The following is a 20918-nucleotide window of genomic DNA, read 5'->3' as shown; positions in this document are numbered from 1 at the left end:
TCCATGCCTTTCTCCCCAGTGTTTGGTCTCGGGGTTCCAGACTGGTCTTCACATGTCAAATTATCCTTTGAGGAAAGAAGCTGATCTATCAACAGAAGACATGCTAATTACCCAAATCATGCTCACTGCTACTTAAAAGTGGCACGATTAGCTTTTCTCCAGCAACTAAAGAGGATTCAGTGTTGTATAATACAAAACCCTAGATACACAGGGCCAAGCCTGGCTACATATAAATGTTATTTTGCAAGCAATCAGCATTTCAGCAAAGAATTAAATGACTAGTCCCATTCCATATTTTTTACTAATTTTCTGATACCATAACTGATTTTTTGGCTTGCGTAACCACTTTTAAACTCAGCAGATTTAACAACGATTAAATTCCTTTGAGAACAGATGCTCAGGAAACAATCAGAACCTCTAACCAATGTCACAAGTAACTGCCACTGTACAGGTAGCAAGCAGTTAGAAGGGTACCCCATTATGTAAGCACCAAAATAATGACAACTATGCAAAATAAAGCAAAGCTAGGAGAACTCTGTGTGTCCCTTTTTCTTCCAAACCCGGAAGCTAAAAACTTTTCCTTTTGTTCTCAACATGTTAATCTCGGATGACGGCAAAATTACTTGTCTTCTCAGTTCTGTTAAATTCATAAGATATCAACAAGAATCATTAACAGCCACTTTTAACTTAAGGAATTAAGCAAATTATTTTTCAGAGCTTATCAGGAATCACAAATGCCCCTGAAATAGATGGCTCCCTTATAAGATGTATACTGATTAATGACAGTTGAAAATACTATCAGGAAGTGGTAGAACTTATGTTTGAGAACCCTGCAAGAAAAGAAAATCAGAGCCTCAAAAATACTGTTTTATACATCTTCACTCTTCCATCAAAAGGCTGAAAGTGCCCCAGACACGACAGAAATCATGCAAGAAACTAACACATTTAAAAGCCAAAGATACTGCTCTGCAAAAGCTCCAAGCTCTGCTCCTGGAGACATCTACGTGATGGTCCTTCATGGTACAAAACACAGCGTAGAGAAGCCTTCCTCCAGCAATCAGGAGCTATGATTAGCTATAATGGAGATTAGATTCAGCAAATTCCACTACATCAGAAAAGAAAAATTGCAAGAAGCGTATGCGCTCAGGGCACAGGCTGGAAACAGGATAGCTCTAGGTAAAAATTTGAAAGTCAGGACATTTGGAAAAACCTGTGTCATAAATCACAAATATAAAATTAGTAGACCACCACTAACCTGAGAACTTCCCCTTGTGCCTAAGCGCATTCAGCTTTACATTTAGTTCTTTACCATAACCCTACATATTTGTACATAATTGTCAAACATCACAGTTTCTTCAGCCCTTTAGGAGGCGTGCATCTGCCTTTTTAATCACCAAATTCTACCAACCTGTTGGGGGAGGGCAATTCCCATTTTCACTTACATCTTGCATTTTAAGTTGTGTTGAGCATAAGCCAGAGCAGCCTCTTCAAATTACAGGAGGAGGTCTCCACAGTCTTTAATATCTGAGTGCTCTTAATCCCAGCCCTGCTCCCCAAACGCTCTCGACAAGAACAGGTACAACACCGCATAGTACAGATCTAAAGGCTGGTTTATTCCCTATCCTCTTCTCCCATGCTGTTCATTCCCTCCAATCCAGTACGAATTCTCTTTTAACATACAACCTGGTTTTGACCCATTCTGTCCCTTAACCTGTCTGAACGTCCTCTCACAGGGACGTGTTCAGAGCAAGTGTATATTGGTTTGTCAAGGTCAACTTCAGAGAAGAAACTGTACATAAAGGGGGGTCAGGTTCAGGGGAGGGGAGTCTGAAAGAAGAAAACAACTGTGTTTCTACAGAGAACACACAACATCACCAGAAACTCGAAGAGTTCTGCACCAATTCTGATACATTCATCCTTTCTCCTAAAAAAACCCCAAACCACTGTGGTGTTCTGAAAAGATGAGTGTACTTTCATAAAGGTAAAAGAAAAAGCTTCCCCAGATATATCCTCTTTAATGATGGGGAAGAGGCATATCTCAGATATATGATGGCAATGCGTTCAAATCAACACAACGTATCTTCCAGGAAATAACTTCTTTCAGGATTCATCTGATTTTAGGGGTTTCCCCTTTAATTTAAATCATTTAATTTAAATACTGATATTCACTCCATAGTAAATTACAAAAAAATTGTAATTGGTCAGCCTTCTATTTTAACAGATGTACTTGAAGTATTAATCTTACCTTTTACTTATGATCAGCTTGATTACAAAAAGAATTAACGACAAAAGCAGCACACAAAACAGTGAGCACAAATGTATTTCATGAACGGTAACCAAGTCACAACTGCATAAATAGTCTTTGAAATAATTAGTACTCTCATTTACAAATTTGACACATTTGCAATTAGTTTAAGAGTAGGATTAGAAAGGATTTGTTGAAACACTCCCTTTTACTGTGGGTGAACGAGATATGACATTTAGGCACCTCTGTTTTCTAGAAGAGCCAAATGGGGATCTAAGACAGATTTCTTTTTTATGCCCTGCTACAGCAAATTGGAAATGACTAATAGGGCACCACAGTAAAGCATTCTTCTATTTTGCTGACCTTAGGCCATATGCTTAACACAACCCAAATCTTCTCTTAAGCAAAAATCCCCCCTAAAAAAAGCAAACACCAATACGCTGAAAAAAGCTTTATATACAAGCATAAAACTCCTGGGAAAGAAATTATTGGCCTCTAGTGTAAAAGCAAGTATTTATAAAGGCAAAGGAAAGGGATAATCTGATGCACACTTAATGAATCTCTGGGCTCAGGTTCTAATCCTGAAAATGCAAAATTATATTTTAAGAAGTTATTTAGCTAATCTGTTATAACAAGTGATCTGCTGATTTGGGTTCATCTTCCTATCACCAGCACATAGTACCTGCTTGAGTTGAAAAGTTTCATTTTCTTTTTTTTTTTTTTTTTAAAGATCGCATATTGTGAGGGGAAAAAAAAAATGAATGGCATACAGACCTGGTTTCCCCCGGCGTTATGACATTCATAAACTCCAACAACACCATCTGCAAAATGGCCCAAAGTGTCAAGGCAATTGGTACCCTGCTGCAAAGCCCCAAAAGCTATATCTTGATGATCAGGTACCCTAAAATAAAACCAGAAATATCTGCTTAATTCAGTTTCTTTAATTATTTTTTCAACTCCTTGTCTTCACTCAGAATATTTTTAAGATGACAGGTTAAAGATGAGTGATTATTACTATCTGGAAATCTCAATCATCTTCTGAGGAGGGAAGGCAACTACCTGATCATGAACCGATCAAACATGAATAAAGTTGCAAGCTTAGGACAGAATACAAAGAGACTTAGACCAGAGAATGAGGATGAACATAGAAACTCAGCACAAAAAGCAAGCTGAAGATGACTTAACATCATCATGTAAGGTCACTCAAGCTATCAGTTAAGGTCATCAAGCCCTCTTTTTTTTTTCCCCAGCCAAGCTAGTTTGTGGCAAAAATATGACATTCTATATTCTTCCCAGACTATTTTTACTGAAGTGTTAGAAAAGGGGTTAAGAATTAAAGAAGCAACCCAAACCAATCAATGTTTTGCTAATATCTGTTTTCTAATGGTTGCACATGAAGTGCACTCATTTAGGATGGAAATATCTAGGCAAAGCCATTCAACAAAGTTCAGTTGTGGAGTAGAGTCTGTGAGTTCATGTCAAGCAGTAAAGCAAGGGCGTATTTGCTCCTTTTAAGATTTCAGATGTACTATACTATGTAGTTTATATACTATATACATATATATGTGTGTGTGTATATACACTATATACAAATATACTATACTATGAGTATAGTTATTCAGGCCAGCAGAATGAGCACAAGAGATGACACAGAGTAAGACAACGTTACACTTAAGGAATGCTTATGGCAGCACATTTTCCAGGACAGCTCGCAAGACACTTTTCCTAACAAATTAAACAAAAGTAACTTACTTCCTCAGCATCATCCTGGTTTACGAGACACTTCAGTAAGCGTGGCTGTGTACATGGTTCACTAGGGCTGTAATGGCTGGTGCTTTTGCATTCCAAGCCTGTATGCCACTAGCAGTTACCTGACTCCACCGACATGAAGTGCCCCCAGGAAAAAACAACAAGTATTCTTATAAACCACACACAGCATCTTGCCGTTACACTACCAGCGTTAGGCTGACAGCAGACAAAATAGTTTATAGACTCAGATCTGACTGATGCACTTACTAATGGGTTACTGAACATGAAACATTTTATTCTTTCAAAAGTGCTCCTCCTCAAGGATTTTTCATGAGTTAGGATTAATTCATGTTACAGAAATTGTTAGCAGCGTGACCCCTCATTCCCCTCTTCTCATCTCCCCCCTGCTCTGCTGAGTTAATGGTTATGCAGTGACAGAGAACACGCGGCAGGAAGAGCAGAAAACAGCTAGAGTCTGCCAAGCATCCCCGGCCCTCTTGCCTGCTGACTCCCATTACTGAGAACGTCTCCTCGCTCAGCCGGGTCTGCGCTTAGGCAAAGGCAAAAGCTTTAAAGGGATGGCAACAGGATACAGAACAGTGCACTCCTGAGCAAACGGCTCCTGTAGGAGACTAACTTCAGGCACTGCTCTCTAACACACCTGTTAGTGCAACCGTAGTTGCAGTAAGTAGAAAAAGCACCTTACTAGGGAAAAACGGCTCTTTAGGAATGGAACTAAGAAAAATCAAAAGCAAAAAAGCCCACGTGAGGCATTACTTTCACAAATAAATTAAAAACCAACCACCCTCGACAACCAAGGAAGGAGAAACTGATGATTTCTGGGGAAAGGGGCGGGGGGAGCAGGGGGAAGAGAGAGCATTCCATACTATCTCTGATTCAGCCAAAACTTACCGTAACTCAGGATAAACATTTTCAAGATACCACTTGAAGGGTTTGCAGCTAAGTCTCTTTCTGAGTTCCGTTCGGCTTTGAATACTAGAGGGGGAAAAAAGGAGCAGTTTTCAAAGTCAGGCTGCTGTCTTTATGTACATTAAAGAATAGAGAACACTCAAGAACAGTAGAACTGTATCTTAAGGAGATAATACATGACAGCTAGCACTGCTTTCACCTCAGAAGGTGCTGTCTCCTGAAGAGTAAACGAACAGGGCACAGAAGTACTTGTGACTTACTTGCCATAAGGTACATTCCTGGCTGAAGGCACTGCTGCATAATAGAAATTTTTATACTCATCCATCCAGACTTCTGCTGCCCTGCGTGTATTTCTAGGGACAATCATATGAAACACATAGGTTATATTTTCTTCAGCTGTAATTAAATCATGTCATTTATCTTTGGGTTCATTTTAATTCTTCCTAGTACTACATATTCAGCTGCCTCAAGCCAGGCAGAAGATTCCCTATTAAAGACCCAAGTAATAGAAAAACCATTAGAGTGTAACATAACTGAAATCAATGCATTCAGAATTAAATTTATGTCTTTTCCACACTCATCACTGCTTCAGGTTTTCATGCAGAATATACATCTTGGAGTTCTTTCTGCAAACTTAATGGAAGAAGTTGGTAAGTGGTGGTTTGGTTTTTGGTTTTTTCCTTTTTATAAGAATAACTTGACAGAAAGCAAATTCAGTGAGTGTTCACCTGGATAAGCAAGCTAATTGAAAACTTAAACTCAACAACTGGCAATATTCAATAATTTCTAAAACCAGATGTGCTAACACGGGCAAGACATTTTCAGTCTTCATCCTATTCCTACCACCAGAGCACTCAAAGTTCCAAAAAGATATAATCTGTCATGACCAAGCAAGTCTGCTGTAGCCGAGGTAACAGAGGAGAACCAGTAATTAGAAAATATTTTTAATGCTTTAAAATTCAAGAGAGATTAATTACTGCAATAAATGTGAAAAACAGTAATCCAAGTTCTTTACTTCTAATCAAACACATCTCTAACTAAAATTCCTGTATTTATGTAACTAGTGTCTTTAAATCTCCTTTTGGGTTGCAAAGGGTAATGCCTTTTTCCATTCCCTGGCTTCCATATAAAACTCATTTACTTCCATTGTTCATAACTTTATACTTAGAAGATTAAGCATTATTTCACTTGCAACTGCCATGCTCTGAAGCTTATTTTACATTTGGCAGTAAGTTCATCTAAAGCAACTGGAGTAAACTCAGTCAGCCAATAACTTCTTTAATATGATTTTCCAATCCAAAAGACAAAAAATAGTCAGTGAGCTCTTCTTGCGGGTTGCTAAGAAGGAAGGACATGGGGAAGAAAAGAAAGGTCACACAAAAGACTTCAATCAATTTTTTGAGGACTGTTTTTTTCCTTGCAAAGCTTCCTTTAATTTTTTTGTGAGCAAAATCCTATTCAATCCAGATTAGAGAGCTATTTCAGTTTACCTTCACTCGCAGTCTCTCAGGCCTGTGTGAGCATCACCCAGTCACTCAGCACCTGCCCCTGTTGCTTGCTCAGCAATCGGCTTGGCTGCCCACAGGCCAAACGGATTTTGGTGGTGGGAGAGGAATTGTTCAGTTTGCCAGGGTTTAACAACTCCAAAGACACATTCAAAGCCAGAACACATGCCTGCGTCACACGTCCCCATACCTGGGGACAAACAGCTCAGGCTTAGTGTGCCACGAATACAGGAACTGCGTAGATCCTGAGAAGTGCCTAAACTAGTGAGAGCCCAAAGGCGGCAGGGTACCAAGGAACACAGCACAGGGAGCACCCAGCACTGCTGGGTTAGGTTAATAAGTGGTAGGTTAATACAACCTAGCACCGAGCAATCAGAGGTAGCTTTGTATGGAGCAGACTGGGGTCTGCAAGGTTTATGAGCTCATCTGAAGTGGTGCAGAAGTGTCCACTGGCCTAAATCCTGCCAGACGCAAGCTGTATCTGCCCACACCACAAAGCCAGGATGTGGGCTTCCTCCTTGTGAAACAGGACTCCCAGCCTCTCGTCCAGAATCACCAGTTTTGGCCACCAAAAGGCAGCGCATACTGACTAGTCCACTAAAAATAGGATGCTTACTAAACGCATCCAGAATAAACTGACCACAGTCAAGGGACAGATGATGGTTTAAGCTAACAAGTCCCAACTGCAGGACCAACACAGACTCCATGCGCCGAGTTCCTTGGCACCATGGTCCTACACATACCTGATAATACCTGTATTACAAGGGTATCCCATTACCTTAGGTTTCTCATTCTCTCATCACTAAAATTGATTTTAAGGCATTCTGTTGCATTGGTTTGACACCCAAGAAAGCTGAAAGGAAACCTTCAAATATGGAGCAAACTGTCAACCCTGCTTTTAAGTGATATACAACTTTTCTACGTCAATTCAAAAATAATCCCAATAAAACAAGGAATTTTAACAGCATTTCAGAATTTGAAACAGCTGGACAGCTAAGGACACAGGTAATAGAACACCTGCAGAGAAATACAGATCTGAAAAGGGGTGTAAGCTTCCAAGACACTGATTTGCAAGCTTCAGCTGTCCTCACCATTCAGGTACATGTGGGAGCTCTTTTCAAACTCATTTGGAACACAACAACTGGAAAACACAATGAGACTTCAGAAAACCCCGTCATAGTAATTGTCAGGACATTCAAGTGATCAAATCACAATGATTTGACTCCATAACAAAATCTAAAAGCTTTAATCCCAGTATGAACGCAGAGTCTTCAACCCTTGCTAACATGATGCATTTCTGCTGTCTGCTGTATCCTTGCACGCATACAGCCACACCTTCTTCCTACTTTTCATGAGGTATCTTTAAATACCTCCTCATATCACAAGGAAAGCAGCATCTTGGCAACAGCCCAAAGATGGAAAAGCTACAGAGGAGCAGGAATACTGCACAATTTATGTGCTACTAACCATGCTCCTTGTTACGACACTGTCATTTTAAAACCTACTGTGAAACTTAAACATTTACATCCTAAGCCTATGTAACACAGTTTAATTGGTAGATATTTCTACCCTCTGGATGCACACTATAAATCCTGGAATAGAGATGTGATGTATTAAGCGAGGATAATTCATTGCTAGATTTTGTTTTCCCCTAGGTATATTATTCATTTTTCACTGCGGCATAAAATACAGATCTCAAAGAACAGGGGGCCAGAAAAATCCCTGCTATAACTACTGGAAGAAATAGGACAGTGACTTTATTGTAGCAGACTTTTAAATTCATTAGAATCATCTTGGTGGCATAACCAGCATGGAAGTGAAGAATTACACCCTAAGGAGGTTCCTCAGTTTAGGTGAAAAATGAGTCCAAATACACCAGCAGCTTAGAACGTTCTTATGAATTTAAATGTGTCCATGATTACTGTGTTTCTTCACATTAAACAGTTTGGGCTCCGTACCCCTTCAAGGATAAACAAAATTTTAATTTCTAGCTTTTAACCCACAGAATCTTCAGCTGAGACTTGTACTTCCTCAGTCCTCTGTGCATCAGTCCAATTCTCTAAACCAGAACCTACAGTGATTTTTCAGCTACAACTGAGAGCGCCTTGGTCAAAACAGCCAACATATGCTCACACAATACATTTCATCCACATTAAACTCTGTGAACCTGAATCAGAATTGCTATTCTCATTCTATAGAGGAGAAACTGAGGAAATAGCTCGGTATTTCAGCTACTACTGTACACTATCAATTACAATCAAAGCAAAATTAACAGGCATATTAATCTAAACCCTTAATACTGAATTTTCTTAGCTCTGTAGAAAAATAATTTTTAAACACTAGAAAGGAAAATATGGCATAGAATGAAGCTGCCAACAGACTGGCACCAATGCCAGGATCAGTCTACATGATCATTTGCATATCACATACTGATCATTTATTGACAAAAAGCAAGGAAAACATACCCGTAACAGTGTATTCTGGCTTTTAGTGAATGATGAAACTGTTTCTATAAAATGAAGATTTACGAGACAGTTCTGAATCTTCTTTAAAGCCAAATAAACAAAGTTCTCATAACTGATAGAATACCAAGCTAAGCATTTCCTTCTTTTCCAGCTCAGGCTGTGCCTAATAGAAGTTTTCCCTTTTTTAACTCTCAGGCTCTTCTCTCGTTTGTGTAGTTGCCTTAAAGTCTTTAACTTCCTTTTAATTAGTATTTTCCCAAGCTAGGTAATATTGCAAGTATTTCTAAAGATCCTTAAAATGAAATTGCTGCCATCTGCTGATCATCTGAAGAAATTCAAAACATTGCTATTTAGCCGAAGACTGAACAGCTACCTTGCAAACACAGTACCACTCCCACCGGGAAACGTGTAAGGATGCTGTTTGCGGAATACGTGACCCACTCTGCTGCAAGGGATGATTTCTAGGCTCCCACCACATTGCCAAACTCTGAATGAGATCTCTGAAAAACATGAAAGACCAATATCACAAAGTACTGTAATTTCGTAGTATACTATTTACAGAGAAGGCTTTCGGTGATTAATGCCGAGGAGATCAATAAGATAGTTTTCTGAGAAATTCTAAGATAAACAAAGGCATATCTGAGCATTTCTTATTCTCCAAGCTCAGGAGAAATAATCATATTAACCTGGAAGCAAACCTGTATGTCTTCTCTTACCTGAGGTTACCAGCATTCCCCAAATTCATAAACCACGCTGTGATTTGTCAAAGTTAGGTCTATATGTGCTATTACTGTGCTTTATCTAAAGGGTAAGCAACAGCAGATACACTTAACAGATAAATTAATGATCTAGGTTATAACACATTTTTTTTCAGCTAAAGATGGAATAACACTGTGGACAAAAATCAAGGCATGATAAAACAATAGATGCAAGCTGCTGATTTATTATAGCAGACAACAAAACACTCCCAAATACTGGCCATGGAAGAAGCCATATCAAGTCAATCTTGATTTGAAGACAGACTGAATAAAGATGCAACTTCTGTAAACTGAAGTTTGTGGACAGTACACTTCTAAGCCAATCTAGTGAGCTAACCCAACTAGGGGGGACAAGAAGGTCTAGAAATATTTACACACCTTTCTCAGCTTAGACCTTTCATAGCAGAAGTCACCTAGTGCTGACTGAGAATTTTCCCTCATTCATTTCAAATAAGCACAGTAAGACAGGTGCTGCCAGGAGTGCTCTTCCCGTTTTGATGATGACCCCTTTAGTCCAGCACCTGCAATGAGTTACTGAGCGCCACCCTTACTTTCAAGCCTCTTCATAATCATTCAGTATCTTTCCACAGATTAAAAAGAAAATAAATAAGCTGCTCCAAGGTTAGCATCTACCTTTTATGACGTGCAGTAAGTGCCACTCCTTCCCCCAGAAGGCTTCTTCCCACACACAAAAATAAGTCATAAAAATAGCATTACTTAAAAAATTAAATTGGGGTGGGGTGAGGGGGTGTGTGTGATGGACCCCAACCAAAACCAAACTAAACAACCCCAAATAAACAAGAAACCATACCAAAAGAACACCAAACAAAAAAACCCAAAGGTTAGAGAGCATGTCATTTTGATGGTCTATCCAGGAGGAAGAGAAAAGAAATGCTGTGATTTCAGCTTTGACAGTGCAAGTTAACCGTGTTTCTGCTGAGTGCTCTTTGCTTTTACAAGGTTATTTTCCTATTTGTTCTCCTTCAGTGATAAATTCCATTGCAACAGGGCCAATTAGGCATATTCATGAATCCTAGACAGTCAACAGCCCAATCTATAGGCAGATCATCCTCCAAAAATATTAATGGCAATATTGTCTTTGCCAGTAACTTAGGTCTTGATTTTCCAGTCGACTTAACATGGGACAACAAACAAAAGTGATTTTTAAGTCAACTGAACATGACATTCTCCCTGTACATTTTTCATGGCACTGACTTCAGTCTTACACCTCTTATTTTGAGCTTATAATGAAAAAAAAATTGAGAATCACAGTAAATGACTGGTCACTGCTATTAAACAGGTTAGTAACAAAAGCACTTCTGTGTTTCTACCACAGTAAATTACACACAGATGACTTCAGGCTTTCCCATATATAGCTCAAATCTGGTCCCATACTGCTCAAATTGTTGAAGCACAAGAGCAATAGTCTTCTTGTACCACTCTGAAACATTATTTATGTAGCTTTGCTATGAAGATCATACAGATACTAGCCCAGCATGAGGGGATGCTGCACTCAGTACGGACAGCCTGGTGAAAGACAACTGGGAGATCTGATCAAAGATAAAGGCTCTTGCATTAGGCAGGCAAATGCAAACTAAATGCTTGAAAACTCGTATTAGATTTATTTAAGTGTTAGGAAATACATGCCTCATGAGGTAAAGTGAGATTCTGGTTAAAAATAAAGGCCAATGTAGTATGGCTAAAGCTCTTTTTTAAAAAAAAAATAATTCATTTGAAGGTTTAATCCATTTTAATGGTTTAATCCATCTATTGAATGTATGCAGGCATTGAAAAAGTATTTTTGTTTTAGAAGTAATTTAGAAATATTGTGTCAACTTTTTTCATTATTCACAGCTGCCTTAGTGTGTACATCAACTTAATTCTCCCTCCATAAATTCCCAGAAATGTAAAACTACATGTATACTTCCCAGCACCTTAGATTCTGAAGAATCTTAAAAAAAAAAAAAAAAAAAGTGGAAATGATGAAAAATAGCTCTATGGGAAAGAACATAGGACTACTGAATAGGAAGAAGCAAACTAATACTTATTTGCACCAACATGGCTTCTAAAGCCTGCACGGAATTTTAAAGAAAAGGGAATGTACAGCAACAAAAACAAACAAAAAACCTCACTCCAAGAACATCCTTAAGGCATCTTTTTTGTTATACCTGAACAGTGTGAGACATAATGTTACTATTTTTTTACAATTTCAATGGACACAGTTCTTCATTAAAAAGGCATGAACAGCATGTTGAACTTTCTTGCATGAGATTATTTTACACCTCTCGATAACAGATTTGCCCTTTTTATTGTAGTGTGCCATCAATATAGAAGACGGGGAATGTCTTACTCCCTGATTTTAGCAAAATTAAGACAAATCTAGGTTTTCAAATTTGACCCAAACCTTTCAACGGCCTATCCAGTTCTTCAGCACACTCCAATCCTCCCATGCTTATCAAAAAGCATGGTAAAGATTCTAAGAATTAGAGTTTATGAATTCAAGACAAGACTGAGCAAACCTTGTTCCATGTTTTGTACAGCAAGCTCATGTTATCCGTGACATTTAGCAACAATCTGAAAATGCACTGCATCTTCACGGTAAGAGCTGCCTCTTTGCATATGTAGGCAAAACACTGCAGGCCCATCTTGAAATTTGTAAAGTTGAGTCTATACTAATATGTGAACAAAATCTCACGTAACAGCTGCTCTGTACATGCTTGAAGCAAAAATGCTAGGTTTCATAAAGGATAAATATAATGTATACAACTATTTTGCAAGTCCATCTAACAGGTTATCTGCATGTAACATCATCCACTGATCCAGAGAAATGCTCGAGAGCAAAGAGGCCTGACGAGCGTGCATGTTGAATTTTAAACTGCACATCACAGATTTCTGATATCTGGTGCACGTGCCATTTACTGCCCATTAAATCATATGCCATATGACTTCTACTTGTCTGCAGGTAGTCTGGCAGCTATGAACAAATCATGACCTGTTGGATGTACTGACAGACCTTGCCTGTTCAGGGAGCAGAGAAAAGGCACCCCAAAGTCTCCACCTCCTCCTTCCCATGGAGGAGGGGGAACAGAATGCAGCAGGAGCAACATAAACAGCTTTTCGTCTGCAGTCTTCTCACCTTGAGTGAGGAGCTGTTTCTTGTGCCCTTTCTTGCTATCAAGACCTCAATTATCAAAGCATAAAAGCAGCTGCTAAGTTTTCAGAAAAAAATTGGTCGCTCAAGTACATGCTTGCAGCTAATCAAATACTTAAGTGCTCTAGTGGCAAAAGAGGTTTTCAGAGCAAATGCAAGTATTGCTATAGTAAATCTATACAACGAATTTCCAGGACATTAAAAAATGAAAAATTACGATATTTATATGAATACAATTCAGCAATTTACAGCCAAAATAGTGAGAAAGCAGAAACACAGAAAGGAATTGTTCAAAATACCAAAGAGGTTTCTTTGAGTATTGCATGGGAAGGTCAGAGACTGGACTGTAAGAATGCCTCTTCAAGCCTTCAAGTTTCTTACAGGACTGGTAAATACTTGGTTACCATGTCTCCATCCTTAGTGCGCTGTATACAGCAGACATTTCCTTGTAGGCCAAGCATATGCTCAAATGCATATTTCAATAACTCAAAATACTTATGGGTTTTCACAAGTCCAAGGTATTTTAGGATTTTCAGCTAGCATGTGCAGTAGTAGAGAAGTTTCTATCCCTAGAGCTGGTCCCAAAACACACTACTTAGGGTAGAGATGCATCTCAGATATTCTAAAAAACTAAATAAATGACAGACTGCAAGTCTTCAGAAGTTGTAGAGTTCTGCTCCTCCCAAATCTTTCTTTGTTTTAATACAAGTACACCAGTCTTAACTGGAAAAAAAAACTTTGTACAATATGGTAATGCCAAAGAGAGCCAAAAAATACCTACCAAAGCCAGATCTAACCACCAGGTCAAAAGAGAAATGGCTAAAGCACAAGTTCTCTCAGCCCCTCCTCCTTCTTCCCTAAATCCCACTCAAACACCTGAAAATGAGTAATTACAGCAAAAATGCCTTCTCACCAATAATTATCTCATAGGGCTAAAGTAGGGGTATAAAGTTCAAAAACTCACTAAGTATAGATGCCGTATTATTGATGTTAAGAAACAGATTACTCTTCAGTCAGCTAAGATAACTGATTTCTTAAGGTATATGTAAGAGTATTAAACTCATGAACTCCTGTGCTCTACTTTTCATGATTACATTTTAGCAACATCTTAACACATGTCTTTTATTGCCAGCATTTAAACAATTTAATCAGTAACTTTAGATGAGGATGTGACTTTCAAACAAGACAGCATTTCTGAAAGTAATTGCCTATCTATATCCTGTCATTTTTTTATCAGCCAACTTCCATTACAAAAAAATATCACTGCTTAATGAAATACTTTTATTCTCTCCTAACTAGCATATAATTCCTACCTTGTTTTAATTCCTTCATTGTAATAAACCTTTTGGATTTTGCCAACAATGCAATGAAATTTTAACGCTGGTTTTAACCCTCTTTGCAGAAAATCAGGAAGACCATGACTGACAGCAAAGGCAATGATGAAACCTGCTTTCTTTCAAGACTGATCCGAAGGTAAGTAATATACATACCTAAGTTTTCTCCACCCCAAACATCCATCATCATGTCATACTTCCCTAGTTCTTCAAAATAGGATTTGTCCATCACAAATAACCCACCAGCTATCATGGGTGTCCTAAACAGAGGAGAAAAATGAAATTAAATACAGAACCATGAAGTGGGAGGTAAGTATTATTTGCACCTCAAGGTTAATACCTCCTTGAAAAAATCTGCAATGCTTTCGAATGCAACTTATTTTGCAGCTATCACTTCAAATGCTGTCTCCATACATTTCTATGACATATATAGTGCTGTGACCACCCTCTAAAGCAGTTGCCAAATCTCCAGCTGGCCTACATGTTCCTTAAAGGGTGGCAATCTGTGCCAGCAAGAAAACATTAAAACCGATTTATTTTTATCCCTCAAAACATACCAACTTTAAACAAAGTGACATCTACATTTTGTTAAGGGTAAAGCATCTACTGGTGTGCTTTAAAGTATTCTTTTAAATACTATTAATTTCTGAGAGTCTCATAATGTGTCCTGATCACTATATGCTACATAAACACAAATGAAATCTCAATTCTAATGAAAGCTATAGCAAAGATGCCCTTTCAGACTCAGAAAAGATGATTTCTAAGTTGTTTAGTTGCAAATTACAATCTATTAAAGGGAGAAGTGGTGGTACAGACATACTTTATGGGAGCAACTGGATTTCCTTGCCGTGCTCTTCTTTGCTCTGGTGTCATGTAATCCCACTTGAACACCAGGTTCCAATCAAAGCCTTCAAGAAGAAGATATTAGAGTAGGATGTTAAAAAAAGGCTGTGATCATCATTCAACTTGTAGTAACTGAAATCACTGGGAACTAATTTAAATTAAAAATGTAAACTTGTTCAAACTTCTGGGTAAAAAACAAAGTAGGAGTCCAGATGACAGGTAAAGAAGTTGACAAGATGGTAAAAAAAACCCTGAAATACAAAATAACTTTTATTTCTTTTGTTGTCATCTATTACTCCAGGAAACCCAGTCAAGAACTGACAAAGCAAAAGCCTTCTATATGAATCCAGCATCTTGTATCCTTACATTAAATAAAACATTATATGAAGATCTTCCAGCCATTACAAATGCTCCCAACGGTCCTTTCAGTACAATTGCATTTCAGTTCTTATCAAAAAATCACATATTTATGTTTACACAGGCTTTATGCAGTACACTCACTACTCTGTCAACAGGAGCTATCATAAAGGTCACAACAGGTTAGCTGTAATAAAATAGGCTGCCACTTACTTTATTAACATTCATTTAGCTTCCTGCTTTCCCACTGCATGCTTCTAAGTGCATCACTTTTTAAACTTAAGGCAAGCACTAGAGCACCAACATCTTACTTCCCATATACATAATGTACATAAATGTGCATACACACAGCAACAGCTGGTCTGGTCCTTTCTTGAATTAAAGACAGAAGAACATAAAGATCACTAGAATAGACAAGACCAGTAGGTCACCTACAGCAGTTTTCTACCTGACAATCATTTGAATTACCGCCTTTAGGCAATGATACACAGCTGCTAAGACAAACTTCCTACAGGAAACACTTTCATTACAGTTTTTGAGCATGAACGTCTATTAAAAAAACTACACAAGGTCCATAACCCTCTCCCAGTACACCTAAGCAAATCCTCCTTGTACAGCCTGCCTGCTGCCAAACACATTTAGATCCTATGAGGTCATGTAATGAATGATTTCCAGACTTCTGGTCCACAGATGTCAATAGTTTTCTTCCTCCAGCATAAAGATAAAGCAACTGCTTTGTGGGGAAATGGGGAAAAAGCTAAGGTAAACGGACATCCGTAAATGTGCGTAGTAATGATTGATGCAGAAAGTTAAAAACGAAACAGTTTTCGTTTTAACTCACAAGTTATTTATCTCACACACCCACTACAGAAATTATCCTGAACAGTCTTTACAGCATGCATGCCAACTCTTTCTCTCCATGTTTGAGTATTTCATGAAGTGTTGCACTGTAAAAATGAAAGACTGTCTAACTACTCCCAAACTCCAAGTAGCAACACAGTGAAATGGCTACAATCTATAGTACTGCAAAGCCTCCAGCATGAAAAATAAAATGAGCTCCAATATTTCCATGCAGTTAAAAAGTCGCATTTCATCACACATAGCCAGCAAAATTACTAGCATCTGGGAGAACTTGAAAAGCCCTACTGTTCCCCGGCAGAAGCGATAGAGTTACATACACTGCAGTGAACACAAGGGGTCTCTTTTGGAACGCAACACACTGCTACAAAAGACGAACAAGTGCATAAATTGTTTACCCATAAAAACTGGTTTTCCATCTCCATTTTCACTGACTCTGGGAAAAATCTGCACTCAGTGAGATAATATCAGTAACTCTGTAAAAGGAGTATTTTTAAATACAAGTGCATATCCAATATGAAATTCTATGCAGTGTAAACTGCATCATAGGCATACTCTAAATTATTAGATCTCAGTTAACTACAGTTTATTCCAGTAATTAAAGTGTTTGTCAGGGCCCCTTAAGCACTTCTGCACCCCCCACCCCCCACCCCCCCCCCGCAAAAAAAAAAAAAACCAAACCCCACCATTTGTAACCTGAAGTGCTTGGATTTAGTATTGGCCAAACTTGGGAATTGTTTCAGCCCTGTCCACTTTAAAAAGTTTGTAGCCCTTGCTAAATTGCTTGTCTTGGGTTACTAAATCCTTTCAAAACACACCAAGCACAAATGCTGTCCCAGCTGTCTCAGCCACACAGATATTGTATCTAACATTGAAAGCATAGTTTTGGTTTCCATGTTTAGACTTGGCCCCAGTGAAAATGTCCCGTGATGCCAAATGCTGTAGTGCCTCTAACATGGTAATCTGTCCTCTGGGAACTGAGAAGAAATATATTATTCATGTTTCAACAGATCTCCAAATAGCTTTAAACATTGGTATGTGCAAAATTCCTATTATTATTAAAAAAAGACAGCTTCTCACTCAATCCAGAAGTACAGAGGCTTCATGCACTTCAAAGATAGTAATAAAGAAATACCTATTTCTATTGTGCACAGGGGGAGAAAATTAGCATTAAAAAGTAAAAAAAAAAAAATATAAAAAATTGGGAAACGTAATTCCAAAGATGAAGCATGAAAAGCAGTAATAAGCGAAAAGATCTCTCAATCTTTTCCCACTTCACTTGGGAAGAATTAAAGAGCATGAACCCTGCAGGAACCAATCAAGGGTTTCAATGAAAGAATTTCTCCTCCTACTGCAGACAACAATAAAAGCCACATAATGGTATGGGGATTTTCATACTTGAGATATAATGAACAGATTGGGTAAAAGCCTTAAGGTTTTAATAAAGCTGGCACACAGATAATAGCACAGAACCATACATTAGCATACTGTGAATATACGCCCTGTAGGTGTTATTTCGAAACATTAATTGAAAGGATATAGAACCTCTCACCTCCAGATCACTGACAAACTTGAAGCAAATAAAAGCAATATTTGCATAATGTTGTATTTTAGTTTACCCGAACAATGCTTGGTGGCCAGTTAAAGACTAGTAACTGAAAAGACAGACTTGAAATTGTTTTTTCCTTCCTCACTCAAGAAAGTCCATTCAGAAAAAGCTGGAACACTGTGGGAACAGCACTGAGTAATTTCTATATCATGGCTCATATGTTTGTGCAGACATTTCAGTTTCCAGGGTTATAGGAACAACTATTAAAAAAGGGGGGGAAGGGGGCACAGAGAACAGCTCTTTTAAATGTTAGATTCTTGCTAACAGCGAAAGTTTTAAAAATTCGTAATGAGTAAGAATTCTAGTGTGTGGTTGCCCTCCCCCTCTGGTAAAGGAGAAGGGAGGATTTTTATTTTTATTGAGGGCTTCACAAGTCTTTTTGCTGTTTGCTGCCAACAGTTTACACCAGCTAGATATAGTGAGACTGTAGTACTTCTAAACTCAATTTAACAGCAAATTTTGTAACAGAAAAGGTATAAACACAACAACTTTTCATGGTCACATGTTACTCGTCACAATTACAGATCATGGCTAACAAAAACATTTATTTTTTAAAGACATTCCAAAGCTTTCTGCTTATTAAGTAGTGTAATTTTTTAAGCAAACCAGCATCTTGAAAAAAACTCATAGGCACTGCATTGCTGATGGGCTTCTAAGCTAGCAATTAAAGTCTGTCTTATCTATAAAGAGAATCATAAGCTCTGGCCATAAGCCGCTTCTGACATTTACACAATCCTACAAACATTGGAGTGAGTCTTGCATATTGGTGAAAGGCAGCATAAACTTAAAAGAATTAGTATAATAAAGATTAACTGTTTTAAAGCAGAGGACAATAAGGCCAATTCAAATCCAAGCCTAAGAAACAAGTGACCTACAGAACTTAAAACCAGAATGAAAGAAGAACAGTATGTTAACTGCCCAATTCCACAATTGCAGTGATTATGAGCTTTGATTCTTGATACTTTTGGTTTTTTAAAATCTGTATTCCAGTACAGGTACATACCGCCTTTTAAATCAGCTGACGCCCCAACGTACTGGAAGTTGTCCATATTAATTACATCAATAATAGGAGACACAACTCTGGTCTTGTCCTAGAATAAATATTAGAAAGTAATATTGAAATAATGAGATCAATATATAAAGATTCAGGCAGGATGAGATGTTGAACAGTTCAGAGGGATTTCATTAGCACATCTCCCCCAGCTCTCCCCCTACTCCAACGTGTGGCTCTGAACAGCCAGTGCTGTGAACAGCATTGCTCAGCACTGCTTCAGAAAGCAAAAAACCACATGATACAGCTGGGAATCCTCTTTCTATTCTAGGCTACTTATATTCAAGCAATCCCCCTCTTCTGACTGGCTCTTGAAGGCGGCAGCAAACTTGCAGTTCTAAAGACAGTTGAGCAAACAACGCTTCCATCCTTACTTTTAAACCCAGCTCAAAGAAAAGAAGCATCCAGGTAATTCCTATTTTCCACGGCAAATCTCTAGCCACACAAGGGTACTAGTGTCTTATTTCAACCTTTAAGGAACACTTAGGCCTTTCTGCAATCAGAAAAGTCTTAGGTTAATGCTAACCCATTTCACACTAGAAGAATCACGCTTCACAATCAGATAGAAAAGAGATTCTAACACCACTTCAAACTAATGAATGCTATTAATCTCTAGCAGCCAGGATTCCAGTGGTACAGATACCACATTCCTCTGTCCAGCCACAGTCTCATATACTGCTCTGAGCAATCTTAATTACTTTAGCTGATGTTTTTATCAAAATAGTTTATGAAAAAAACCATAAATCTTTCCAACAACCCCACACACATCAGCCAGTAGGATCACAAGATATCAGTAACAAAAAAAAAAAAAAAAAAAGACTAATCTAATATTAGAAATGCAGTATCACTGTTAAGCCAGTTTATGTCCATGGCTTGGGGGGGGGCAGGGCGCGCGGGGAGTTACATTTACACAGTGAAGTGTAACTTCTATGGTAGCTTGATGGAACATTTTGCTTGAGTTCAAAATAATAGTTTGAGTTCCACAATTTAACACCATGCAGAGAGCACAGATAACTTCAGAAGATTTTATCACCAAATCTGTGAATATAAGAAAAATGTATTTTGAAAGAACAGGAGGTAGCTTGGTAACTGTTACAGACAAACTGTTCTCATCGTTTAGAAAGAATTTATCAACCTAAATCCTTAAAATGGAGATGTTTATTTCATAAGTATGCCTTCAAACAACAATACATATATTCTATATAGTGATTCAGCAATACACCCCCCTTGATAATTAGTATTATACAGAACAAGTTGGAACCAAACTAGTACAAGAATAGCTTGAGCTCATAACAAGAGACTTAAAAGCAACTCTTAGTCAAATGCTTTGCTTGGTCCAATAAAGGCATTAAACACCCATTTTCATTTACTGAATTGTAACTATTCAATCTGTGCTGATTTTAATAAGCCTGATTTTAATAAGCCCTAATTACACAGTTGGCATTTACTAGGGTCATTTTGCCTGAGTGAGCAAAAGGCCACTAACTTCTGTCTCAGCCAAAAGGAGAATCCAAGCGAACCCAAGGGAATCCAAGCTGAAGACTAAGCTAAAAACTGAAGACTCACTGACTTCTACGTTCCTTTTAAGTATCACTGCAGCTATACCACCCAGGCCAAATACCTGCTTTTATGAGGGATGTAATATAACATCTAATCAGGTCTGCTACTATGTAGCAAGTAGCTTGGTGTAAAGCAAAACAAGAAAAGACCAACCACACATCAGTCACATCTTTAGCTGCTGTTTCTGGTAGCTGTCGTGCCAAGTCCATGCTTACAGCAGCAAGCATACAGTCTTGCTAACTGTGTTGTACTTGGAATTATGATTTACTGCACCTTCATAGCAAACATTAAAGCACTTCAGGTGCACCCATGACCTTATTTTAGGCATTCTATAAATAGCGATAGAATTAGGAAACTCCTTTATTTAAAGGCTGATGGGACAGAAGACATCCAGCTTATCTGCTTATTCACAATACACCCAGAAGCATGAAATAGAAAAATGAAACCACCTTTCCTTAGCTGAAACTGAGACAGTTTATACATCTATGTCCACTTCTCAACAA

General features: G+C 38.2%; 1 protein-coding gene across 1 annotated transcript in view; it reads right to left on the bottom strand.

The window, feature by feature from the left end:
• Positions 1 to 20918, bottom strand: part of GALNT2 (polypeptide N-acetylgalactosaminyltransferase 2) — a 98733-nt gene that overhangs the window by 5017 nt on the left and 72798 nt on the right. Inside the window, exons 8-14 of the mRNA XM_037391071.1 lie at positions 18808 to 18895; positions 14958 to 15045; positions 14294 to 14397; positions 9268 to 9394; positions 5185 to 5277; positions 4907 to 4990; positions 3020 to 3146 (exon numbers count right to left, since the gene is read on the bottom strand). Of these exons, the coding sequence (XP_037246968.1) occupies positions 3020 to 3146; positions 4907 to 4990; positions 5185 to 5277; positions 9268 to 9394; positions 14294 to 14397; positions 14958 to 15045; positions 18808 to 18895 (711 nt within the window). The remainder of the gene's footprint in view (positions 1 to 3019; positions 3147 to 4906; positions 4991 to 5184; positions 5278 to 9267; positions 9395 to 14293; positions 14398 to 14957; positions 15046 to 18807; positions 18896 to 20918) is intronic.

The sequence above is a fragment of the Falco rusticolus genome, chromosome 6 (assembly GCF_015220075.1).
Source record: "Falco rusticolus isolate bFalRus1 chromosome 6, bFalRus1.pri, whole genome shotgun sequence".
In the NCBI taxonomy this organism is placed as follows: Eukaryota; Metazoa; Chordata; class Aves; order Falconiformes; family Falconidae; genus Falco; species Falco rusticolus.
This window is presented reverse-complemented; position numbering and strand designations above follow the sequence as displayed.